The following is a 26,620-nucleotide window of genomic DNA, read 5'->3' as shown; positions in this document are numbered from 1 at the left end:
GTTATCACAAAAAGTTCTTTCTTAGTACAGAATAGGACAAACAGCAAACAAAGAGATTAGACCATGCTTCAGGTTATCGCTTACAAGAGGTCGCTTACAACAATGGAAGGAATTATCAGTAACTGTGGTTGCTTATGAGAAATCAGAAGGGTGCATATGGAGGTCTGACTGCAAACAATCTACAGCACTAATTTACGTAACTATATCATTATTAATAGCTAAATGTACATGTAAATGTACAGTTTATTGGGAAAAATATTCAGTCAGTACTGACCTTTGTATATCAAGACCTTGTCCTGAACTGTTCACCTTTCGGGATTAGAAAAAAATGGTTAGTTTACTTAACTGTAGTTTCTCCTCTCTTTTTAAAATTTACATGTATGCAACTCTTATCCCTTCGAATGGAGTGGATCTACTCCTGAGCAGACCTGGCTGGCAACTTCTTCCCACAGTTTAAACTGTTTTATTATCTACCTATCATTGACAAAACATAGGCTTGATTGCTGTCATCTCCCAGATCCTGTCTTTGATCGAACAGCGGTTGGTAATTGAGCCTGTGACAAATGAGGCCCTCTTTGGGGTGGGGATGGGGAGAGATATGTAATACATGCTTCAAATATGGTCATTTTGCGTTTTAAAGAGTAGGCCATGTCTCTGTCCGTATTTGACCCATCTTGATGTCATTTTCCACAATTTCATTTGCTCTAAAGGCCATTCGATTGTCGGAATTTAACCCTGACAGGGCCTCACAAAATGTGGACAAAACTCTTTCCTATTTTTGCAACACCCTTGGGTTTGTTATCAAGTAAAAGTAACAACTGTGGCCATTTTGGGCCCTCGGATGGTTGCACTTCATTAATGTCACATAGTCACCGCTTGATTCAGCAAGAAGCACAAACTACCAAATTCTGCAATATAGCCAGTGACCTTGCGCATGTGCACACGTATCTATATCATCCTGCTATTAGCAGCCAGGAATATTTGTTTCATTCTTTTTGGACTCATCAACATGAGTTTTGACATAAACCCAGGCAAAAGAGACTCATTTATGTGCAAATTAATGTACCTAACCATTTAACAACCAAACCAAGGGCAAAACACCCCTTTATTTAGCACACATGTAGTAACATCATTATTAAAATTAATGATGTCTACTAAAACGACCTCTGGTAACCAGTGTATTGTTAGCAAGGAATGCCAAATGGTTTCTACAGTACAGCTAGTATTGACCTGAGATCAGGCGGAATTTTAATGGTTCTCATACATTCTCTCTAATGGCTACCGCTAAACTTGGTTTTCGTTTCGCCTTGCCTGCCAGAATGTTATTTACAAAGGAAAACAAAAATTGAGCCTGATCTCAGGTTAAGCTAGTATCAGCTATAAAGTCATTAAAAGGAATTCGCTGAGTTGAATTAAAAGAATGCATAAGGGAGTGTTCATTATTAATTTATCCTTTGGGGGAAGGGGTCGACTAAATCATAGGGGGGGGCAGAAAACTTTGAGGTGCTTCCTTGGGGGGGGGGGTCATTTGAGTTTCAAGATAGTTAGTGGGGGGAGGGGGGGATCATGAAAGTTTTCTAATGTCATGTGGACCCAAAGAATGTAAATTAATAAGTGTAAATTATTTGACCTTATATAAAAGATGGGGGGAGGGGGTTGCATGAGTTTTGACGTTACTCTTGAGGCCCGAGCAAGAGGGGGTTTAAAGATATTGAAAGTGGGACAGTTAAAAATGCCGGACCTCCCCGCAAAGGATAAATAATGAACACTCCATAATATCAAACAGTTTTTGAAAGTTTAAAACGTCTGTTTGATTTCATCTTTTATGCAAATTGTGGTGAATTATGAAATTTCGGTACCGTTGTAGTTTCCTGCTGAAAGTTAATGAGCTTTTAATAATATTATCTACAACAAAGTGGCTTTCGCAGGGCGCACATACAACTCAAACCAGGTTAAACAAATCTTGGACTTAATTTAAACGCGCGGCGCGCGATATAGGATTATGATAACAACACTGGAAGAAGATAAACAAACCACGCCATATAATACAAGTTGTTTATACTGCTGTAACTGGGTTTTAGACCCACTCACCTCTTTGTTTTTTGTGGCTCTTTCTCTACCCTTTTCCAAAGATTTTCCAGATTGTTTGCTGACAAGCGACGTGAAAGAACCCTCCGAAATAAGAGGCAAACTGGGCCATGCTTGATCTTTGTCCACAAATGAATCCGGTAATGGATTGTTTACTTCATTAATCTCGTGAACGCTGTTGGAACTGTAAACAGGCTCCGAAACGATTCCATAACGCCCAGAGCTTATAGATGGAAGCATAGAGACTGAAATGAGTATCTCCTAAGAGTGAGCATGGGAGAAATTTGAAAGACTGTTAAACCGGGTACGACCACTCAAATCAAAGCTCCATGGAGACGTTCTAGAAACTGCAGGATACCATTTGCTTTAGTCGTCCAACTCTCGGTAAAGAAAGTAAAACAGAACAGCAGGAAAGGTGCTCTCTTCCTACTCTATACGTATCACTCAATTTCAAGGCAATTGAATTCAGTTTTCATAACGTAAAGCAAGTCGGTTCCCCAGAAACTCAGTCTTCGGATTAGATGTGTCAGGGAGGGGTGGGTTGGGGGGATCGGAGGAGATCAATACGACGCGCTCGCATGACCGTGACGAGATACTCCCTGCTCCGGTGGGATGGGGAAATGGCAATTCGTTCTTTTTCTTTTCTTTTTCCTATTTTTGCTGTTGTTGTTGACTTTTTTTTTTCGGCTTTCACTGTCAACATTTTTTAAAACCTGTCCATTTTTTTATTATTCCATTTTCATCATCATCATCATCGATTGCCCGTTTCAGAAGGCGAACTTTTCATGAACCGAATCGCGAACGAGCAAATTATTTTGATTCAGACGCCGATCATAATTCCAGCCGAATTAAAGTCAAAAGGAGAAAAATGCTCATTTCGGTCAAACTGCTTACAAAATGCGTTGTAACAACTTATACATTTGGTTCGGTACATGAAAAGTTTATTTTCGGAATTTTACGGTCATTGACGTCGTTTGGTGTTTTGAAAACCTTGACCGGAAGTGCTGACCTGAAAATAGTGTTACAAAACATGGTTTCTTTTTCTGAGCCCAGCGTAAACCTAACGCTTAACTTGAGATCTATAAAGCATTTCAGGATCGCTTGACTGTTCTTAATAGACATACGATAGTTTAGATTACTGGTTTTTTCGATTTGTGAAATTTATTGAGAATATAAGACTGCCGGTCATCAGCATTAATTAACCTTGACCGGTTAATTACCGGCCATATAGCCACAGCGTAAATCGAATGCCATAAATATTGTAATAAATAAACAAATAAATAAAAGTTCGGCGTCAGTAGCTTGCGTAGCATGGCGGTTTTGTCGAACGCACTACTGCCCGCCTTTAATACTTTGCGCGCGCAAGCGAGGAAGCTAAGTAGCCTGATTCATTCGATTGCTTACTGAGGGAATAGTAATCGGATGAAGGTACTTAGGTGGAACGCGTCCCCAGGCTGTTTATGATCCGTATCTTTGCAGTGTAGTTTTGTACTTCCTGTTTCAATTCTGGGTTAACGGGCGAAAGTTCACAGTTTCTGTCAGAAAAATGTCCAACTCGTTTCCTATCCCAGACCTAATTGCAAAGAAGCGTGATGGCGATGAACTTTCCGAGAGCGAAATACACCACTTCATTAAATGTGCGACGTCCAATTCTGCCTCTGAAAGCCAGATTGGGGCTATGCTAATGGCTATCTACCTCAAGGGAATGAATCGCGATGAAACTGTACATCTCACCAAGGCCATGATGTCGACAGGAAGCATTTTATCGTGGCCTGAAGAATGGCAGGGAAGCGTGGCGGATAAGCATTCGACGGGTGGCGTCGGGGACAAAGTTAGCCTCGTGCTTGCACCCGCTTTAGCCGTTTCAGGGATCAAGGTCCCCATGATTTCTGGACGAGGTCTTGGGCACACAGGTACGCATTTTATGTACTTCGTTTATTCAGTGCTAAATTTCATCTTCTATTTTACGTTTCTTGATGTCGAATCGCCTTCACTATTGAGCTTGCTGGTTTCTTGATTTATTATTCAATTGTGAATCATGCATGTACGTTTCTTTTAATTGAGTTTTAGTTTGTAACAAAAGTCGCTGTAAAACCTTTCAGCTGGCTGTAGTAATAAAATATTACTTGTGTATTCACAATATTCCTCGTATTTCGGCTATGTATTTTATTTACACTTCTCGGAAGCAAAACAAATTTAGGCTGTTCTTGGTCTTATTAGCCCTAATGAGGAACTTGAGGGGAGGGGCGAAGGGCTTAAAAAAATAAACATTGCAGTTGCTTAATTCATAATTTGACGACCACAGGAATAAAAGTGTCCAAGAAGTTCAAGAGTCAACATAATATACATAATGTCTCTTAAATAAAGTTTGGGGTTCCTAAAAGGCTGAAGACCAATATCACTACTAAACTAATATCATTTCAAATGTCTGATTTTTTATTTCATGGAAAACTAAATTAACCCTTTAATCCCGGATATTAACCTTTTAATTAACGCATATTTGGGCATAGATGGTAAGGTATTAGAACTGCTATAAAGTGAAAAAATGATCATGCTTATAAAATCGCTTATTTGAAATGTAACCTAAACTAAAATTCCAAAAATGAAGCATTTTTATTGAAGAAACCGAGAAAATAAAGGCCAGAGTTGGAATCTAAGAGCAATATTTTGGAAATATTTATAATCACAGAGCTGAAATGGAATGTAATACTTCCGTTGTTGACAGAAATGTTGCAATTTTCACAACCAGACACCTGATAATGTGTTATGAGTTTCAAGTAAGCCAGGACAAATTATAACAACATTCCCTTACATTCTGCTTCCCCAAATAAAGTATGATTGTTTTGATATTATGGCATTTACAAAGCCTTCTAGAGACACGTTTGATACATGATCCTTGCAAGGTTGATGACAGATAGGGCCACAGTTAAATGCAAATTAGCTCGTTGCTAAGGCTGCTGTGATGGGATATACCCAGGGCGGATAAAATAATGGTCTAATAGGCTCTTTGCATGACTGTGGTCACGTGATCAACTTTCAGTAAACATGTAAACAGTTTGCTTTTGAAAAATTTTGGTAGCACCAGCTGAAAGGTCAAATAAGAATTTGGTAACCTGAGAATTTTCATCCGTACATCTCAAAAGTAGCAATAGCCATGGCCGCTGAAAGTTAAGCCCTTAAAAACATAATACACAAATGTTCAGAGTGCGTATGGGGGTTATTTGAAATTAAATTAGAGAAAGTCCATGACATCAAGTTTTCTGAAGAGATACTATGTCTTCAGGGAACTCTTCTAGCTTCTCAATGCCACAAAATCAAGAGAAAAAGCAGATACCAAGGTACGAGGTTTGCTTTATGAACAAAAATCATCCAATTATGTAGCTTGTTTGCAAAACATGCGCAAAAATTCTAATGTCAGACCCAGAGATTTCGCTGACGACCCTGCAGCTGTGTCTCTTGCCTTTGAGGCGATCGAGACGATCATATGGAAACTACCAATCACCCCAGTCGTCCAGATCGTCTCGAAATATTTTGAAATGACTGGGGCGATCAGGATGATCCGAACGATCATATGGAAACCAGGCTTTAGAAGCATTAATTTGCATGAGAAAAACAACTTTTGCCACCCAGTTACGCTTGCATGGTTTTCCATACAAATCCTTGTAAATTCTTCAATTTTTAAACTTTCGTTTGATCTTTCTCTTACGCATTTAAGGGCTCAAATTGTCTGTTGTGAATTAAAAGGAGGTTTCAGCCCTGTAATGCTTAAGGAAATATCTCATGACAGTTTTGAAAATTTCGAAATTACAAGGAATATTGTATGGAAAACCATGCAAGCGTGACTGGATGGCAAAAGTTGTTTTTCTCATACAAATGCTTCCAACTTTCAGTGGCCATCACTACTGTTGAGATATATGGTTGAAAATTCTCAGGCTACCTATTTTTAATATGCTCTTTCAGCTTGTGCTAACGAAATTTTTCAAAAGGGAACTGTTTTTGTGTTTACCGAAAGTTGATCAGGTGATCAAGTCATGCAAAGAGCCTATACCTATACAATTATAAGCCTAGCTTTTAAGAAACAGTTAGTATCAATTTGCATATAAGCGTAAGTGAAGAAAAATAGATACAAATTGCCGTGGTTGTAAAGTTTTTTCCTTTTGAAAGCGTAAATTCGCATGAAAGAGTTCAGCTTGCACAAAATAATACAAAATGAAACGAATCAAATTGAAAAGTGGTTAAAAAAAGTCAGGATATTTCAGTTCGTTGGAAAGTAAGTGATTGGGTAGGTGATTTGCAAACTGATAAAAACAACATCTAGCGCAGTTCAAAACCATTCGGCTTCCTGAATTGTTTTTCTTGAATTCTATACATTCTGCTGGACTAAATTGTTAAATTAAAATATCTTGTGAAGTCAAAATTTTTATGAAGTTGAGCGTTTGCATTTCCTTATAAAACAGGGAGTAGCGCGAAAGCTTCGATTTATAGATTTTCTTAAGTTAAATTACCTTTGTATTGTGGAAACGATACCCTAACACTTGGGTCTTGAATCAAAGGTTGTGACATGCGTCGGCTTCCTTTGTGAGTGTGCAAATAGTCATGGGACCCGCGATTTTGTGGGCAACACGGATCTACAGGCGCCGTTCCGTAATGCTCCATCCTCGGGAAAGTCTCTTATAAGAATTTATTCACTCAAGTGGATGGGGTGGGAGTGAGCGCTTATTTGAGTTTGATTGGGAGGAGGATGGGGTGGGCGCTTATTCGAGGCTGGGCACTTAGTAACTTTTTCTGGCTTTAGGATGGGCGCTTATTTGAGGTGGGCGCTAATTCGAGGTTGGGCGCTTATTCGAATAAATACGGTATGTAGGAGAAACATTGGATAAGTTCCCTCTCTAAAATATTGTTATAACATTAATTTTATTGTCTTCATTCCTGATCACCTCCATTTTCCTGGCACAGTCTTTTCTACTCCTTCTATACTTTTATATGCTCTTAAAAATCCAAGAAAAAGAATAAGGTGTGTACTGCTGATCATGTGTGGCAAATTTAGCCTGCAAACATATTTCTCCATGTCTTATATCTCCATATGGCCAGGAACATTCGCAAAAAAAGCGGTAATTTACTAGACAGCTGAGTATAATGCACCTATCAATGTAAATCCCGTGGGGGGGGAGTGCGGGCAAGGGGCGGGGATTTGATGCCTGAGACTATCCCTCTGTCGGGCTTTTGATCGTGCGAAGTGACCCCGGAGTCGGGACATTTGACTTTGACCGACAGAAGCCTGGTATCAATTCAGAAGCGGTTACCAAATCCATCCCTCGAGGCTTTCTGAAAGTCACGCTGTTCGAGAAAGGTGTGAAGTTTTCATTTGTTTTAATCGCCATAATCCAATACTTTAAACTGTCATCTAAACAGATAATGTCTATTTTGAGAAAGTTTTTATCTTCAAGTTCCCATCTGATTGTAAAACTTGATTGAAATCGAATTCCACCATGAAAGTCAGAGGATTTTTTACGGGTCACTGATCCGACCTGTTCCGACATGTTGAGCAGATGTTATAAAGCATTTTACGTTACTTTTGAAATGTTCTTTTAATTCGTTTTATACAGTATTATAGTATTGTTTGTTTAGATTTTTTCCCCTGGGGTGGGGGCTTTTTTGACACTTTTGATTGACCTTTCGTTTCCCACCCTTGGGAAAATGATCAAAAAATTTTAAAATTTGTCAAATCCCCACCCCTTGCCCGCACTCCCCCCCCCCCCCCCCACGGGGTTTACATTGATAGGTGCATAATAATTTTTTCCAAAAAACATCATGGAGGCAATTGGACAGCCTATTTATAACAATCTTTAATTAATCTGTAATTAGTATAAATTCAAGGAAGCAGGAGCCAATTACCTTGGCTTCTTATGGAAGTCTTGATGGGACAACTTATGGACAATAATTATTGAAATAATAATAACAATAATTATTGAAATGTTGTTTTAATGAAGGTGGGACCCTGGACAAGTTAGAGTCCATCCCAGGCTTCCAAGTAAACATGGACTCCAAACAGATGTGTGACATCCTGGAGAAAGTTGGCTGTTGCATTGTGGGACAGACAGATTCACTTGTCCCTGCTGATAAGGTGTTGTATGGTATAAGGGACATCACTGGAACAGTAGCATCAATGCCTCTTATATCAAGCTCCATTATTTCCAAGAAAGCTTCTGGTATGTTTAGTAATTGCCTGTAATGTCTGGTAATGTCATTTACAAAAATATATCCACACTTCTTCCTTGACAGATATATGTACTGTGCTAAACGCTTGAATTGGTGCCCCCTAAACTAACACATTATATATGGTCCCATCTTCAAATAAGCACCCTAAACTTGCATACCTGAAAACTCAAAAATTAATTAGCGCTGCCGCCATAATTCCATTCCAGAAAGCATTTCAGCCCTGGTACTTGATGTGAAGTCCGGCAAAGCAGCATTCTCTACCACAGAAGAAAAGGCTCAAGCCCTCGCACATAGTCTGGTAGGAACCTGCAAAGGACTTGGGATCAAGGCAGTGGCCCTTATCACCAGCATGGATGCACCCCTGGGAAGATTAGTTGGTAACTCTGTAGAAGTTGCTGAAGCCATCAGCTGCCTGAATGGAAAGGGCCCTGAGGACTTGACGGAGTTGGTGTGTGAAGAAGGTAAGAAGTCCCATCTCTAGGATATCATGACTGTTTCCAGCAATTTGGACTTGTTGCTAAAAATATCCCAGACTTGCTGAAATGAGACCCTTATTATAAGTTGTCAGAAGTTTATATAAAATTATGCACTTAGCATTATAACATAACAAAAGTAAATGACATGCTCTGATTGGTCAGTTAGCCACCGCCATTTGCCTGTGGGTGCACGCCATGAGTTAGCACAGTAAAATTTAGGCAAATTCAGCAAATCTCCTCTCCTGACGGTAAAATGCACCAATGAAATGCAAAAAGTGGAAGTCGAAGAAAATACTCAGTTGTCATTTTGAAGAAAAAGGGTTAAAAGATCGAGTGACAAATTTGCCCTGGATAAATTTAATCACTGTTTTCCCCTTGGCTAGAATTGGCAGAAGAAAAACTGAGTGAAACAACAACAACATGATATTAATTTGAGGAGGACTCGGAAAAAAAATCCGAGTCCCAGATGGGATTTGAACCCACGACCCTCCGTGATCTAGTCGGATGCTCTAACCACTTGAGCTACTGGAGACTCTATGGTGAGCAAGGGCCAATTTGTGGGTCTCGACTGGAACCGCATCACGCGGCTACACAGCCAAGTAATGATAGGCACACAAGAAGTGAAGAACTCACTAACAGCATCGCGCTGTCACCTTAAAGCATATCAAAGATGCGGCCAACCAACCTCCAAAGTGAGTATATTGAAGATGAAACAACAACAACATGATATTAATTTGAGGAGGACTCGGAAAAAAAATCCGAGTCCCAGTGAGTGCAAACTGAGTGAGCATTAAAGATTTATGGTACATTTTGTGTTTTTATAGCAGAGAAAGTCTGTTTGAAATGGAAATTTGTCAGTTAGCATTGTGTTATTGACTTTTTGATCGCTGAGGGTAAAAGGCAGAATGAGAAATTGCAGAGTGGCATGTGGCATGGCTTGCGGAATGACATAATTATGCGGAATGTCATATGTGCAGAATAACCCAAAGAAATAAATTAAACTGAAAAGTGCGCCCTTTTTAGGCGCCAATCAATTTGCAAACACAGCTGCTGTTTTAATGTTGCGAGCTTGACATACTATGACACTGATAAAAAAGTCATGAAGGCTCATTGCCAATTAGCGTTTTCCGCCCAGCCACAAAGATTCTTCTTGCCTTTATTAGTCGGGCTATATGGTACATGGCAGTACCGACAAGTACTACATGTCAAAAGTCGGCCATTGAACAAAAGATGTTTTGGAAGGTCACACTCCCTTCCACTTTAATTTTTCCTGCAAAACAAGATGATTGTCAATTAACTAAGCAGTTTCCCTTTACCTATATTTGAATTTGAAACCGCTTGAGAAGTGTTTCTTTTTCAGATGGTGGGTTACGTGATCGTGACATAGATGAAATGGATCTTGTTTTTTGTTTCCTTGGATGCATGGTTAAGTTTCTGGCACGTGATGCTAACAGCTGGCGGAGAAAGGCGAGTTTGAATCCTGGCAATGGAGTCTGTGTCTTTTTTTCCTTTTTTTTCCCCTTCCTACTGTTTTAGCATTTTTCATGATCAAACGCACACTCTCACTCAAACAAGGATAGTGCGAAGACCGCTGTGTGGAAAAGCCGAAAGGAGACAGAGAATGCAGTTCACTTCACTAGATTTCTGGATTTCAGATTTGAAATGTTTAATGACTTGGGGCGTTCATTTAGTCTAGCTTTATAGCTCAAATATGATCTGATCCTTAAAATAGTAGCTAACCTGAATTCACGTTCAAAAAGCGTTCTTTTCCCTCTAGTGCTTTGACATTTGACTATATTATAATAGTGGGCAGAAAGAAAGAAAGTATTGTCAAAAACACCAAAAATAAATAATTTTTTAAGTATTAAATAAGTATTACATAGACACGAATCAAATGCAGTAAAGCTTATTGCTACTTTCTGTTTTGCCTTGTTGGTTTGAGCCAGCAGTAATAAATGGACCAGCAAAGCAGTTGCTCACTCAAGTTGGCACCAAAAAAAGGCACGGCAAAGACGTACGCATGCTTTTCAGTTAAATAATATTTATTTCTTTGCGCCATTTTCCATATTTTACATTCAGCATAATTATGCCATTCCGCAAGCATGCCATTCTGTAAACTCATTCCGTCTTTTACCCTCACCGCTTTTTGGTCGAGCTGATGTTAAATTCAAGCAAATTTTGTAACGAGACATGCTCAAATTCGAGACAGCTTTGTTGTGTAGATTTCATCGCATCGATTAAAATTTTAGTTGAGTTTATACGGGCACATTACGCTAGAATAAGTGAATTTCATTTGAGTACAAAAACATTTGAATTTTCAAATAAATTTTCAAACATGACTTCTGTGTATATTACTTTGTTCATGTTCATTCATAACAGCAGTTCAGAGAACGGTCGAAAATCAACAGTTTCAGCGCCGGCTGTGTCCGAAAATTTCAGTTGCAATTTTGACTTTTGAAGCTGGATTTCTTCAGACGAATTTCGATACAAATCCAGTTAATTCCTTTTTAACATCAGTGTTACCTCTTATTCTAAAGGAAATACAGTCAAATTTTCTCATTTCTACTTTACCTTTATTTCAAAAATTATCACATAAATAACCTTCAAGTTGATAATTATTACAGTTTTAGCTTATGAGGGTGAGCTTGTTTTTTAAAGTCTTTTTAGGTAGTGTTTAAGCTTATATAGTTCCAGCTGTAGTTTTCCCTCAAAGTATTTACCCTAATATTACGAGCAAGTAGAGAGATGCCATTCAGAATCAGGTTGTTAGACCCCTGGTTGTAAGAGTCCTGGTTGTAAGACCCCCGGTGGTGAGAGTCCTAGTTATAAGACCGCTAGTTGTAAGACTCCTGATTGTAAGACCCCTGGTTGTAAGACCCCTGGTTGTATAAGTCCTGGTTGTAGGAGTCTTGGTTGTAAGACCCCTGGTTGTAAGAGTCCTGGTTGTAAGACCCCTGGTTGTAAGAGTCCTGGTTGTAAGAGTCCTGGTTGTAAGAGTCCTGGTTGTAAGACCCTTGGTTGTAAGACTCCTGGTTGTGAGACCCCTGGTTGTAAGACCCCTGGTTGCTAGAGTCCCGGTTCTAAGACCCCTGGTTGTAAGAGTCCTGGTTTTAAGACCCCTGCCTGTAAGAGTCCTGGTTGTAAGACTCCTGGTTGTAAGATTCTTGATTGTAAGACCCCTGGTTGTAAGGGTCCTGGTTGTAAGACCCCTGGTTGTAAGAGTCCTGGTTGTAAGACCCCTGGTTGCAAGAGTCCTGGTTGTAAGAGTCCTGGTTGTAAGACCCCTTGTTGTAAGAGTCCTGGGGCCCGTTTCTCGAAGGTCCCGATAATTAACGGGCCTGGTAAGCTGTCTCCGTTTACATTAAAGATCAAGGTTTCAATAGTTTTGCATTCAACACGATAAAACTGTCAGTTAATGAAACAAAATGGAGTAGTTTGCTAGCCAGGACCCGCGCTCTTATTCTTTATATTTCGATTTGAATATTTGATTTCGGGCCCGTAAAAATACTGGGACTTTCGAGAAACGGGCCCCTGGTTGTAAGACCCCTGGTTGTAAGAGTCCTGGTTGTAAGACCCCTGGTTGTAAGACTCCTGGTTGTAAGACTCCTGGTTGTAAGAGTCCTGGTTGTAAGACCCCTGGTTGTAAGAGTCCTGGTTGTAAGAGTCCTGATTGTAAGAGTCCTGGTTGTAAGAGTCCTGGTTGTAAGATCCCTGGTTGTTAGAGTCCCGGTTCTAAGACCCCTGGTTGTAAGAGTCCTGGTTGTAAGACCCCCGGTTGTAAGAGTCCTGGTTGTGAGAGTGCTGGTTTTAAGAGTCCTGATTGTAAGACCCCTGGTTGCAAGAGTCCTGATTGAAAGACCCCTGGTTGTAAGAGTCCTGGTTGTAAGACCCCTGGCTGTAAGAGTCCTGGTTGTAAGACCGCTGGTTTTAAGAGTCCTGGTTGTAGGAGTCCTGGTTGTAAGACCCCTGGTTGTAAGAGTCCTGGTTGTAGGAGTCCTGGCTGTAAGACCCCTGGTTGTAAGGGTCCTGATTGAAAGACCCCTGGTTGTAAGAGTCCTGGTTGTAAGACCCCTGGTTGTAAGAGTCGTGGTTGTAGGAGTCCTGGTTGTAAGAACCCTGGTTGTAAGAGTCCTGATTGAAAGACCCCTGGTTGTAAGAGTCGTGGTTGTAAGACCCCTGGCTGTAAGAGTCCTGGTTGTAAGAGTCCTGGTTTTAAGACCCCTGGTTGTTAGAGTCCTGGTTCTAAGACCCCTGGTTGTAAGAGTCCTGGTTGTAAGATCCCTTGTTGTAAGAGTCCTGGTTGTAAGATCCCTGGTTGTAAGAGTCCTGGTTGTAAGACCCCTGGTTGTAAGAGTCCTGGTTGTAAGACCCCTTGTTGTAAGAGTTCTGGTTGTAAGACCCCTGGTTGTAAGACCCCTTTTTTTAAGAGTCCTGGTTGTAAGAGTGCTGGTTGTAAGAGTCCTGGTTGTAAGACCCCTAGTTGTAAGAGTCCTGTTTGTAAGACCCCTGGTTGTAAGAGTCCTGGTTGTATGAGTCCTGGTTGTAGGAGTCCTGGTTGTAAGACGCCTGGTTGTAAGACCCCTGGTTGTAAGAGTCCTGGTTTTAAGACCCCTGGTTGTAAGAGTCCTGGTTGTAAGACCCCTGGTTGTTAGAGTCCTGGTTGTCAGACCCCTGGTTGTAAGAGTGCTGGTTGTAAGACCCCTGGTTGTAAGAGTCCTGGTTTGTAAGACCCCTGGTTGTAAGAGTCCTGGTTGTAAGACCCCTGGTTGTAAGAGTCCTGGTTGTAAGACCCCTGGTTGTAAGAGTCCTGGTTGTCAGACCCCTGGTTGTAAGAGTCCTGGTTGTAAGAGTCCTGGTTGTAAGACCCCTGGTTGCAAGAGTCCTGGTTGTAAGAGTCCTGGTTGTAAGACCCCTTGTTGTAAGAGTCCTGGGGCCCGTTTCTCGAAGGTCCCGATAATTAACGGGCCTGGTAAGCTGTCTCCGTTTACATTAAAGATCAAGGTTTCAATAGTTTTGCATTCAACACGATAAAACTGTCAGTTAATGAAACAAAATGGAGTAGTTTGCTAGCCAGGACCCGCGCTCTTATTCTTTATATTTCGATTTGAATATTTGATTTCGGGCCCGTAAAGTTACTGGGACTTTCGAGAAACGGGCCCCTGGTTGTAAGACCCCTGGTTGTAAGAGTCCTGGTTGTAAGAGTCCTGGTTGTAAGACCCCTGGTTGTAAGACTCCTGGTTGTAAGACTCCTGGTTGTAAGAGTCCTGGTTGTAAGACCCCTGGTTGTAAGAGTCCTGGTTGTAAGAGTCCTGATTGTAAGAGTCCTGGTTGTAAGAGTCCTGGTTGTAAGATCCCTGGTTGTTAGAGTCCCGGTTCTAAGACCCCTGGTTGTAAGAGTCCTGGTTGTAAGACCCCCGGTTGTAAGAGTCCTGGTTGTGAGAGTGCTGGTTTTAAGAGTCCTGATTGTAAGACCCCTGGTTGTAAGAGTCCTGGTTGTAAGACCCTTGGCTGTAAGAGTCCTGGTTGTAAGACCGCTGGTTTTAAGAGTCCTGGTTGTAGGAGTCCTGGTTGTAAGAGTCCTGGTTGTCAGACCCCTGGTTGTAAGAGTCCTGGTTGTAGGAGTCCTGGCTGTAAGACCCCTGGTTGTAAGAGTCCTGATTGAAAGACCCCTGGTTGTAAGAGTCCTGGTTGTAAGACCCCTGGTTGTAAGAGTCGTGGTTGTAGGAGTCCTGGTTGTAAGAACCCTGGTTGTAAGAGTCCTGATTGAAAGACCCCTGGTTGTAAGAGTCGTGGTTGTAAGACCCCTGGCTGTAAGAGTCCTGGTTGTAAGAGTCCTGGTTTTAAGACCCCTGGTTGTTAGAGTCCTGGTTCTAAGACCCCTGGTTGTAAGAGTCCTGGTTGTAAGATCCCTTGTTGTAAGAGTCCTGGTTGTAAGATCCCTGGTTGTAAGAGTCCTGGTTGTAAGACCCCTGGTTGTAAGAGTCCTGGTTGTAAGACCCCTTGTTGTAAGAGTTCTGGTTGTAAGACCCCTGGTTGTAAGACCCCTTTTTTTAAGAGTCCTGGTTGTAAGATTGCTGGTTGTAAGAGTCCTGGTTGTAAGACCCCTAGTTGTAAGAGTCCTGGTTGTAAGACCCCTGGTTGTAAGAGTCCTGGTTGTAAGAGTCCTGGTCGTAGGAGTCCTGGTTGTAAGACGCCTGGTTGTAAGACCCCTGGTTGTAAGAGTCCTGGTTTTAAGACCCCTGGTTGTAAGAGTCCTGGTTCTAAGACCCCTGGTTGTTAGAGTCCTGGTTGTCAGACCCCTGGTTGTAAGAGTGCTGGTTGTAAGACCCGTGGTTGTAAGAGTCCTGGTTTGTAAGACCCCTGGTTGTAAGAGTCCTGGTTGTAAGACCCCTGGTTGTAAGAGTCCTGGTTGTAAGACCCCTGGTTGTAAGAGTCCTGGTTGTCAGACCCCTGGTTGTAAGAGTCCTGGTTGTAAGACCCCTGGTTGTAAGAGTCCTGGTTGTCAGACCACTGGTTGTAAGAGTCCTGGTTGTAAGAGCCCGGTTGTAAGACCCCTGGTTGTAAGACCAATTTGCCTGAAGACGGAAAACGGTTGATTCAGCAAAAGAGAAAATCAAAGGCTCGGTTTTTAAAAACATGATTGGTTTAAGGGCGGGCAGATGGCAATATACATGAACACGTACTGATGACTCAACCGAAGGCAAGTGAAAATGTTTTCTTTTTTGATTATGTTATTTATGTAAGAAACAGTAAACGTTGCAGCTGTGCAACCATGGAGTTATGGATGCACTTGGGAGGTTTGCTAGGCACTCAAGAAGCTAGAATTCCACTCAGCTATCGCTTCTTGCAACTCTTACGCTTCCTTCATGCTTAGCAACCTTCCTTGTGCATCCATGAAGTGAAGTTTTTGGGGGAATTCAAACTACAGAAGAACTGTAATCAATCCTGCTAGTGTATGCTAGCTACAGCTTGCCTGTACAACTTACTTTCTTTGCACCCTGGCTGTGATATTTCCTGACTCCCAAACTTCCAGCTAGTGTTAGTGGGGATCTAGCATTCATTTTATTTCTTGGAACCTTAGACTGGAGGCATATTACTCTGTGATGTGCATAATTGGTCCAGAGAAGAATTAACAGGTACAATACCCCTCCCAGTAACTTTGCAACCTCAAAAAAGAATATGTTGCTTTTTCTTTCAAGGTGGTTATCTGCTTCATACTTTAAAGAAAGTGGATTCAGCTGAAGATGGCAAAAAACTCATTGCTGACAGCTTGGATAATGGTAAAGCTCTTCACAAATTCTGTGAGATGCTGACAGCACAGGGTGTTAAGCCAGATCTGGCACAAGAGCTTTGTACCCCTGGCTCAGACCCGTTCAGCATTCTACCCCTTGCTTCCCAAAAAATGGAGCTTGTGAGTGATAAAAGTGGAATAGTGTCTGAAATAGATGCCTTGGCAATAGCAAAAGTGCTTCATGAGCTGGGAGCAGGACGACATCATCCCGGTAGCAAGATTGATCATGGCATTGGTGCTACACTTAGTGTGCGAGTTGGTCAGTTTGTGAATGTGGGTGACAAATGGGTCACTATTCATCACAATGGTAACCTAGGTGATTCCCAGGTGGCCTCTTTGAAAGAGGCCTTTAAGATTGATGTAAATGGCGGTACTGTGGACTTGCCTGTTAGGTCAAGAATTATAGATGTTATTGATGGTCAAAGACCCTCAGTTTTTGTTTGCCAGTGAAAGTTCACGTTGTGATCATTAGCTAATCAAGGTATTTGATCTTTTATGATTGTTCGAAATGAGTCAAAATTTTAATATATTTTTATCTATTGGATTGTCAATTCTAAATTATTGTTACATTACACTAGAGTACTAATATAATATTAGAGTTTGAAAGATGGTGAGAACACAATATTAAGCATGCCCAAATGCACACAACTACAGTTTTAAAACTTGCAATTCAATAGAAGGTATAATCATTATTTTAATATTTTCACACTCAGAATCAATCAAAATAGACTACGAGCAGTCTCTCTTTTTTCTTGCCTGTTAAGCAAAGTACAGAGAAGAGACATCTAAAAGTATCAAGAAACATCTCTTGATCCTGATCTCCACTGCATCAGAGACCAACTAAATTAGCAAAGCGGGTTTTTTTCGGGACTAAAAATTATTTTAAAAATATCAAAGAACTATTTTTTGTCCAACAGGTGCATCTACTCCTCATAGGTATAAAATTTTTTATTTTCATAATTATTTAAAAGATACATGGTTCATTTTCAGTTTTTTCCACCAAAGGTTGTGCAGATTAGTAAAAAAGAGTGTCATGGTGATTACATTACTCACCAGTTTTCTAATGGTTGTAGGACATAATTAGTATTCTTGATATTACACTTAGTCAAATATTCTTATGAAATATTTTGTGGTGCATGAACTGGTCTTTCAAATAGTGTACCAATGATAGAACATTTGAAACATTGATAAAAATAAAAAATCTAGACAAAATTGATTATTGTTGGTTTGCTCATACTTAGTAAAGCCTCATCATGTATATTGTACTGAACAGTATGTTATGCGGGTAATCTTTCAGAGGATGGGTAGCTTCCAAACTAAACTGATCACAGGGTTGTCGGAACAGCAACAAGAAGATTTACTCCAAATATGAACGTAGCTTCCACCAAGTAAAATTCTACAACAGCACATAACTCGATAAAGTTACATGGCCCGTGCCAACTTGAATAAACACTGCTTCCATCACACTTGACTAAACATGACCAACGTTAAACTCTCTTCGCTTGTGGAAACAAGTTAAAATTTCACTTAGACTCATCAAATAATATACCCCTGCAAGAAAATTCTAGAACTTTCCCAAATAGTCTAATTAGAGAAAGATGGGAAAATATACAGCATTAGAAAGGCTTACTAAAAATCCTAAAGTAAACAAACTATGAACTCTCGCAAAGCTTCTGGAATGTCATGTTAGTCACGCAGGACAATTTTTGGTAACACAGTAGACATTGTTTATTATAATGGCTACCTCAAGGAGCAGGCAACATGAAGAAAATCCTGTGTTTTGATAGGCTACCCAAGTAGGAGCAGCATGCAAAGAAAGTCGTGTCTGGCTATTGGATTTTGCTATTGGGCTAGTGAATCCTGTTCTTGAGTGAAGTTTGCTGGGGGAATTCAAATTGCAGAAGAATTGTAATCAATCCTGCTCATCAAAATTTTTTTCAGGCTAGTTGAAAATAAATGGCTTTTGGGTTAGTACAGGCTAGCTACACCTTACACAGATAGCAAACTGTAATAATGACTTTCTTTGCATTCTGCTGAGCATAAAAATTTTAACATTTTGCTTTCTCAAAACTCCTGCAGAGATATTACCTATCAAACTGCTCAATAGTACATGTAAGAGGTGCATGTACATGTATGTTGTTTGACAAAGTAACAGTAACTATCAAGAAACTGTGACACCAGGTATAAAACCAAATTTAAACTTATCTTTATTTGGCAATCAACCATTGTCACATGAGACACAGAAGTACAAATCCAATAATGGGCATACAGTGTTTATTCACAAAAGCAGTGCCATAATACTGGCAAAATCTTGATAGTAAAAAACAAAACACTATGCTGGAGCCATAGCTTTGAGATCTTTTATACACTGGTTGACACTTTCTTTCTCCTGAAGAGCAATAAGATATGAAATTACAGTTAATCTAGTCATTAGACAAAGCATTTTATAATAGCACTCCATTTGCTTGTGAAACACCGCAACATGTATAGGGGATAATTTACTCCTGGTGAGCTCCACTTTTGCACAGACTGTTGGTAACTGAAGTCAAAGCATTTTTTCATTCAACTCCTTTATTTTCAGATTACTGCTACCTTTTCTCATGTCTTATGGTATCATAATTCAGATGCTGTTCACCTTCTTTATTTCCAAAAATGGGTGATGACAGAGGGAAGTTAGACCATCAGAGTGAAATCATGAACACAAGACTTACATGTAAAAGCGCAGTTCAACCTCTGTCCATCCTCTCCTTAAGAGCTGGGGGCCGGGCATTTCCCCCAGCTAATATGAATGTTCCCCTTGCTACTTTCAATGGAAAATAGAAGGAAAGTAGAACCAAAAGAAACCCCTAGCTGTTTGATTCCTGGCCTACTTGTTTTATCTACCCAATAACTTGAAATCTTAGTGACAATTCTGCACACTGTGATTGATCAATTTTCGAGGCCAAATTCTATAATTTGTAGGGCCTGCTAAGTTTAAATGTTTCCTTTCCTGTGCCACTAGTTAAAATAAATAATAATTATCTTACTGACCCTGGTTTCTTGGTCCATACTGTAAGGAACAGATTATCATTACTTAGTCCGTAACTTACAGTATGGACATTAAACTTGATTATGAAGAGGTATTTAGTACTTATCTGCAGTCAGTTAGAGACACTTTATTGCCTTCTATTCCCTACACATGGTACATACCAGCTGAGGAGAAATACTCTTTACAACTTCTCTTTCCACCCAGTCAACTATATGCTGCTGTTCTGTTCTTCGCTGAAAAGCTTCAATCTCTGCTTGATAATCCTGCAGTTAATATGCATTCATTATTAATCCTTAAAATTCAATTTACATGCATAGCATGACAGGCCAGGTAGAAGACAGGTCAAAGAATACAAAGAGGAAGCAAATGGCATTGCTAATGCTGAAACACAGAAATATATTGCACAACAAAAGAAACACTATTATTACCACACACACAACAGAAATTCTTACCAAGCGATTCTTGACTTCTCTGACAACTTCATGAAGCTTATTGCGGTAGTTAAGTTCCAGAGACATAGCATTATTTTCCTGCAAAAAGCAAAGGTTTTTTTACCAACATCAGATGCTTCCAGATTAACATTGCAGCATTTAATAATCTTACTTTAAATTAATTTACACCTACATTGAACCATTGTAAATCAAAAAACAATAAATATTATTACAGATTATTGTAATACCATCATCAGTTTCAGTAACATACAATGTTCATGTAGGTAAATGCAAAAGAATTTAGATGCAAGTCAATTTGACAAGTGTATATAAATGTTTTGCAATGAGTGACGAAATATGACAAAATGCAGCTGTACCAGGCAGTTCTAAAGAAGTAGCATGTTGGCAATGCACACTATCACCAGGGTATAAAAACACAAAAAGTAAGTGATGAAACAACAGCTTTTATTTGCATACTCTTCTTTTGTGGATAAAAGGAGGTTGTTTTCTGAATTTTGTAACTGTTTGAAAGGCCCTTCATACAACAGTTTTAAGTTTTCGGTTTCCACCTTCTCAACATTAACCACAAAACATTCTTCATGGTTACAGAAAAGAGGTCATGATGATGTCACAAAAACTAAATTTGTGACATTATGGGATTATTGCGCATATCCAGAAAGAAAAAAAATAATGAAAAACGTACACTTGCGAAAAATCAGCCTGTTAGTGCAAAGTGGCGTAGCAATATAAGCAACCTAGTGCTCCAATGACTCCATATTAATCCTTTTCAAATAGACCAGGATCATTAACATTATGATCCAAGCCAGTTTTAGAAGGATTTATATGGAGTCATCAGAGCAAACCTGTGCTTATATCTACCGACCAATTTGCACTAACAGGCACACTTCTCTTTTCTATTCAACCATTGATTAAATTGGCCTTTTCGCTACCCGTGTACATACGGAATTCAGAAATGCTCAGGAACACTAGACACACAATCTTACCCGCATGACCTCCACAATATCCTTCCTGGCAGTCAGCATGTACTCAACTTTCTTCACTTCTTCTATTTGCTTCTCTAATTCCCCAATTTCAGCATTGCGGCCTTCATTAAACATATCAAGGATGCCCTGTTTCATCAATGGAAGTTGTTAACATTAAAGAAAAAGTGAGTTCCTCAGAGGAAAATAACAGTTACTATTATGGTAAATAACAGCTGTTTTCACTGTGGTAAAATCAAACTTAAGAGACAGATTTTTAAACTTAATCTGCAACAGGCCCCACTTACTAACCTGAGATCTGCCATCGAGAAACTCTCTTACTGGCTGGCTGATCTTTCGGGCAAGAACATAAAGAGTTGCTCCCATGACCCCAGCAAGAACGGTCTGCAAAACAACGTTTAAGAAGTGAAATCAAGGAGAAGGCAGACAAAGCAGCAAATTAGCTCAAAAGGAACCATGTTCTGTAGCATTTTGAAATATGCATTTCGATGTAATAACTTATGTGTTTTATAACAGCAATTTTTATTTCTTCCCACTTGTTCACGTACATTGTTTTTGCAAAAACGTTATTAAAGTGTGCATCAGGACATTGTTACAAATTGCATGGACTAACAATTATTACAAAATGCTAAAGCCGTGATTACAAACTGCATACTAGTAAGTTCCATTCATTACAAATTGCCACAGCCCTTATTAAAAAGATGCATAAGTTGCAACAGTAACAAAATGCCCCAACCCTTGTAACAAAATGCCACAGAACAGGCTATGTCATGGTAGTTCAGTCCAGCTTCTTTACTTTGTCAAATGCTCACTATGACACTTAATGTTAGATATGACGTTACTTCTAAATTACAAAATGACAACTTCATATCAGGTAAATGTGCCTCACAAGCATTACAATAAAAGTTTCAAAAACAAATTGCACAACAGAAATAAACTGTTAGGCTAGACAGTTTATAAAAAACCCAATACATACTTGGTTATAATGTTCTTCACTCTTGTCCACCTATGCATTCTTTTGTCACAATTGTCTTAATTAAATGTTCCTTCACTATTTTAAGCAAATAAGGCTATGCACCCCTTCAATAGATTGGAATCAGGACAGCCTTATTTTAAAAGAAAAAACATTACAAGTAAAATTAATTACTTAACTATAAGTACCTCATCATGAAGAACAAGTAATTCTTTTGAGAGTGCATATGCAAGAAATCCTCCAATGAGAAGTGAAGGACCTGAAAATATTAATGGTTCAATCAATATTTTCTCTTTCATTTATCTATATTACTGTGAGCAACCCACAAAAAGTTTTGTTAAGTATTCTCACCTGTTTCTCCAGTTTTTTCCTTCAGCATGGAACTAATATCTCTAAAAAACTGTCCAAACTCTGGTTCACCTTCTACAAAACATAAAGCATTACTGTATAAAGGTAACTATGTGTGTGTAAAAGTAGCATATCAAAAGAAGGGACGGCAAAGAAGATTGATTTCATGGCTTAATAATGTCTTACAACATTACCCTTAAAACATAGCAGCAAAATGGTCAGGAAATTGGTGCCATATGAAGTAATATTAGTTGCTCTTATTTTTTTTCTACTGTCATGGAAATCAAAACAGTTGCAGATTGAAGCACTGGGCCAAGTTGTTCTAAAGGTGGATGAGGGAATTAATAATAATAATTAACAGTGTTTTATCCACTAGATAAATTTCTGTCCGGGGGATAATGCAATAGGATTCCCTCACACTAATCCACTGGATAGTAATTTATCTTATGGAAAGCACTATCCAATGCTTGAATGGCCAGGGCCTGGGGATCTACACTTTTAACACCGTAGAAAAGATCATCTGCAAATCAATAATGATACCTTTGGCTTGTGGAACTTGACACATCAGCCTTGTAGTTGCTGGAACACTGAGAGCAATTAAGTAATTTTAGTTCAACTGGACAAATCATTATTATCTAATAGAGATGCAATATAATGTCATAAAACTTCCCTTAGTGCTAATTTTATGCATAAGAGGTGTACAGCTTGGCATAAGAGGTAGCTGATATAGTTCTAGCTGATGAAGCTCACTGTTTATGAAAATTCTTAAGAGCAATGAAGTGAAAACAAGGTTTACGGTCATGTCATTCAGGGTTTGAGCTAGAGCGTGAACTTGCAACATTCTCAACATTTTAGGCACTGTTCGGGAATCAAAGTATTAGACTTAGTGTAAATTTACAAACTGAAACTAAAATTAAATTAACAATTAGGATTCCCGCTATATACATTTTTGTATGCTTAAATAAAGCAACCATAGCATTGGATTAAAAAACTGTTTTCTTTTTTTTTCTTGGGCAACAGAAAGACACTTTATTGGATAGGAGAAAGGCAATGTAATAGAATGTTTTCTGTCCCCTACAGTTGCCTATTTGTCCCTTTGCAAGGGCCACAGAGGGACAAGTTGTCTCCTCAGGCAATAAAGCTGGCTCAAACCCTGCATTTTATGGTCAGATCATTCGTACCACAGTTTTAGTGTAAAACTCGATGTAAAGCACGTTTTTTTTTTTTTGGCTTATGGCTAAAAGAATGAAGTATACACATGAGAAGCACCCTTGTTTTCGCTCATTTACACTTGATGATTGCCCTGGTTAGATGGCTTGGCTTGACAGACCCCGATTCAACCTTTCATGTTATGTATCATAAGTTTGTTTATCCACACTCACCTGATCCTTCCATGTTGCAACAATCTGGCTGCACCACCTGTAAGATAATATTGTCACCACACACTCAATTAGCCAGGCAAGTTCAAACTCAGAAGTAAAAGGTAAGTGGCATATATCGAGGTCTTAAGTTTACTCAACTTAATATGAGCTTGTATGCATGTAGCTGAGCCCTAAATTTCCATGTAGCGTAAATTGATGATAAGTCCAGTTTCGTCCCAAGATTTTTCCTTTAACCTACCATATGTGAGTTAACTTTTATCTATATTTAAAGGAAGTTGTGTACCACTATTCTATTAATGTGAATGAAAAGGATCTAGAGGTATAATTTTACTTCACGAGAACATATAACGCCGCCGGATATTTGGTTCATGAACTTTAGAATTGCAACCTATTTTGCAAGTTGCATCATTTATCTGACTGAGCCAAACCACTCTATTTTCAGTGCAGAGTCACAGAGTCATAAACAAAGTAATAAACTTCAAAAAAGAAAATAAACACTTACCGATTTTAGTGGCTAAACGTAGCCGGGAAATCATGGTCGTATGAGTTCTTGATATCCAATATGGCCGACCCGGTGCTAGCGTGAGGCTGCAGAGAACACTGGGAACTCAACCTCATCCCCAGGGCCTTCTACACGGCGTTGTGTCCCCGCCAAAAATTGGGTGTGGTTACACTAACACTAAACCTCTTCTCCAAATCTCCCCTTGAGGAAATATCTTGAGTTGTAGCTCTGGGTTTTGATTGCGTTCCTGTTTGCGGTTACAGAGCGATCAGTTACCCAAGGGAAAGGCAAAACTTGAACTCAGTTTGGCGTGAAACACCGTTGCAAAAGCATCGCAAGAGCAAACACCCTTGATTGCAGAGGTCCACTCAACTCGTAAATAAAACCGAGTGGTTCTTTCTTGCTGGATCTCTAATGTAGAGATGCAAATGCCAGACGTCACTTGAAGTGGGAGTTAAAGCAAAACTGAATGCAAGGCTGGCAATACGGCAAAGGGCTGATTTATTTGAGGCCAATGATTCAGCTACAAAATTAGCCTTCCTCAGGGACAGAGCTACACTGAAAGAAAGGAGCGATTCACTCCCTAATTTTGAGACTAAAAACAAAGACGTCGACTTCATTCGTCCTTAAAAGAAAGGCAAACTCTCACTCAAAAGTCAATGAAAGTTCAAAAGGTGGTTATCCACATCTCTATCCAACGGATAGTGCAATTGGTTTCCCTAATACTTATCCTCTGGATAGCGATTTATCCCGTGGATAGCCGGCTATCCAGCTTTTGAGCAACTGGGGCCTGATGTAAATAAAACTTGCGGGTGTTTCAGAGCACTTTTCAACTTATTAAACGTAATAATCGCCCCATGTATTAAGGGAATCTTGACCCGGAATCCGGGAAATTTTTGCTCTTGGAATCTGGAATTCTGGGCTTTGGAATTCAAATGCAGCTCAAGGAATCCGGTATCCCACCAACGTTTGGAATCTGGAGGCCAAGTTCTACTGACAAAGAATTCGGATTCACTTCCTGGAATCCTGTATCCAAGACTGTCTTGGATTCCCTTAAATGGGATGTTAAATCGCAGCCTCGTTTCCAGTCGTCCTAGGCGATTTCGGGTGTGACGTCAGCTGTCAAGCTTGTCGGGAAAATTTGCACTCGTTTCCAAGCTTCCTCTGGTAACTCGGATAGCGCGAACTGGCCTGTGTACGAGGCTATTTAAATCATTCACAGCAGCGCTCAAACTCCCGCTGAGTTTTCGAACTTTGAGTTCAGTTTCGTGTAAGGTTTGGCGCCAAGACGAACTCAGCGCGTAAACAACACGTGATTTCTACTGTTTGGTACATTTCATTCTTTCGCGGTCTAAAAGAAAATAATTCCAAAAATTCTGAATTACAATGTTCTTGACATATTCCACAAAAGTGGACCGCTAAAAAAAGTCGTTTTTCCAACGACATTCTTTCAGCCAAAAACTGACTTGTACTTGAAGTCATATTAAAATGAGTGCTGAGCTGACTGCCAAAGATAAAAAAAAAGAAAAAATTAAAGACCAGCAAATATTATGGTTCCTAACTGCGAGATTTGGGCTATTTAAAAAAGACCCCTGGGATTCCTCTGTTTTCGTTTAGGTGATTAATTGCTTCCATTGAATTCCATTGAAGCGGCATGATGCGGTGGATTAGGTCCTAATTGTGCTGGCAGTTTCTTTTGTTACTCCAAGCGTATAGATGAAACTTTCAAAGTATAACCGCTTAGCAACCGACCTCAGTACAACCTTGGTACTAATACATCAACGATAGAGGCAAAACAAATGACCGGATCCATGTTACATCTTTTTGAAGTTTTCTTTTCTTACGCTTAAAGGGCTCAAAAAGAAATGTTAACATGCAAAGAGAGGCAAACGCGGACAGTTTCAGGTAAGTTTGTAAAGCTCAGTAATGCCTACTGTTCTCGGTTTTAAGGCCGGGGCAATTAAAAGATTAAACTGACCACACGGAGAAAGAAAACATAATCCAAGTTTTGCTTCTTCGGGAATATGTCGGCCTAACGTGTTCCAAGTGTATATGCGGGACTCTTGACTGTGGCTTAGTAAAAACTAGTGGAGTTAGTAAAGAATAGTTTTCGTTTGGGTGCGAATTAATTAGAGTAATGGTTTTGAAGAGAAATTGGGTAAAGTTTTCTTTGACTGTTTAATAAAAGCTTTTAGGCTTGAAAATAAGAAATGCTATCAAATTGTTTTCTGCATAGTGTGAATGTCTTTACTTTCACGCAGTTGGTTTTAAGCACTGTCACATTTTTTAACCAACAGAGTCGATTTAGCTCGAGTGCCTCCTGTCAAGCATTCTTCTGATGATCTTTTGTTGTACACACCATGGCGTTGAAAAAGAATTTTACGAAGGCCCCAAACGTAATCGTATCGTCCCTAAAAATATAGTCTTAAGTATGTGCTTGCCATCGAAATTGAACTACGTTAATTTCTATGTAGGTCTTTATCTATCTAATTACTGATCGGTAAACTGAAGGCGTAAATGAAACCGGTTACAGACGGTAATAATTTCCCTCTTTAGTGCTAATGTCGTATTTTTTAAGCAGACCGGCTGGAGCAATCATCAAATCATAACCATTTGAAGACAGTTTAATATCTACAGCAATGAATGTTAGTTTGAATATACAGTAAATGTGGGAAGCTTATTTCCTTCTTCCTCCTTTTTCATTCAAATATATACTTAATAGTTTCATATTAATCTCAAGATTCTTCAGAAAACATCTTTGCCAGTTGGGTTCCCTTGTACTTCAGCAGCAACAACAACAACAACAACAACAACAACAACAACAGCAACTCAACCCGGGGGAAGGGGGTAATCAACAAAGTTACTATGTGGGAGGGCTACA

At 39.6% G+C, this 26,620-nt stretch overlaps 3 protein-coding genes across 3 annotated transcripts in view; 1 reads left to right on the top strand and 2 right to left on the bottom strand.

The window, feature by feature from the left end:
* LOC140935865 (uncharacterized) overlaps positions 1-2,625 on the bottom strand; it is a 31,998-nt gene extending 29,373 nt beyond the window's left edge. Inside the window, exons 1-2 of the mRNA XM_073385442.1 lie at positions 2,092-2,625; positions 275-309 (exon numbers count right to left, since the gene is read on the bottom strand). Of these exons, the coding sequence (XP_073241543.1) occupies positions 275-309; positions 2,092-2,328 (272 nt within the window). The 5' untranslated portion in view covers positions 2,329-2,625. The remainder of the gene's footprint in view (positions 1-274; positions 310-2,091) is intronic.
* A 915-nt stretch (positions 2,626-3,540) lies between these two features.
* Positions 3,541-17,288, top strand: LOC140935863 (thymidine phosphorylase-like). The gene is made up of 4 exons (XM_073385440.1): positions 3,541-4,001; positions 8,079-8,297; positions 8,514-8,768; positions 15,983-17,288. Exons 1-4 carry the CDS (start codon positions 3,635-3,637, stop codon positions 16,522-16,524), a joined length of 1,383 nt encoding a protein of 460 aa, XP_073241541.1. The 5' UTR covers positions 3,541-3,634; the 3' UTR covers positions 16,525-17,288.
* Positions 17,289-18,258: 970 nt separating this feature from the next.
* LOC140934866 (ATP synthase F(0) complex subunit B1, mitochondrial-like) lies at positions 18,259-23,853 on the bottom strand. The gene is made up of 10 exons (XM_073384428.1): positions 23,740-23,853; positions 23,238-23,274; positions 22,396-22,442; positions 21,859-21,930; positions 21,696-21,766; positions 20,826-20,918; positions 20,538-20,663; positions 19,555-19,632; positions 19,264-19,365; positions 18,259-18,463 (listed from the first exon to the last, which is right to left on the bottom strand). The coding sequence occupies exons 1-10, from the start codon at positions 23,771-23,773 to the stop codon at positions 18,407-18,409; spliced, it is 717 nt and encodes a 238-aa protein (XP_073240529.1). The 5' UTR covers positions 23,774-23,853; the 3' UTR covers positions 18,259-18,406.
* Positions 23,854-26,620: the final 2,767 nt, after the last annotated feature.

This window comes from Porites lutea, chromosome 4 (genome assembly GCF_958299795.1).
Source record: "Porites lutea chromosome 4, jaPorLute2.1, whole genome shotgun sequence".
NCBI classification, from domain to species: domain Eukaryota; kingdom Metazoa; phylum Cnidaria; class Anthozoa; order Scleractinia; family Poritidae; genus Porites; species Porites lutea.
This window is presented reverse-complemented; position numbering and strand designations above follow the sequence as displayed.

Bases quoted from the DNA above. Each gene is read 5' to 3' on its own strand.
- LOC140934866 (XM_073384428.1), bottom strand. From the start codon at position 23,773: ATGATTTCCCGGCTACGTTTAGCCACTAAAATCG. The intron at 21,931-22,395 runs GTATCATTATTG...TATGTTTTGTAG, and splicing joins TCAAGTTCCACAAGCCAAAG to AAGGTGAACCAGAGTTTGGA. The intron at 20,664-20,825 runs GTTAGTAAGTGG...TTGATGAAACAG, and splicing joins TTCTCGATGGCAGATCTCAG to GGCATCCTTGATATGTTTAA.
- LOC140935863 (XM_073385440.1), top strand. From the start codon at position 3,635: ATGTCCAACTCGTTTCCTATCCCAGACCTAATTGCAAAGAAGCGTGAT. The intron at 4,002-8,078 runs GTACGCATTTTA...GTTTTAATGAAG, and splicing joins ACGAGGTCTTGGGCACACAG to GTGGGACCCTGGACAAGTTA. The intron at 8,298-8,513 runs GTATGTTTAGTA...ATTCCATTCCAG, and splicing joins TATTTCCAAGAAAGCTTCTG to AAAGCATTTCAGCCCTGGTA.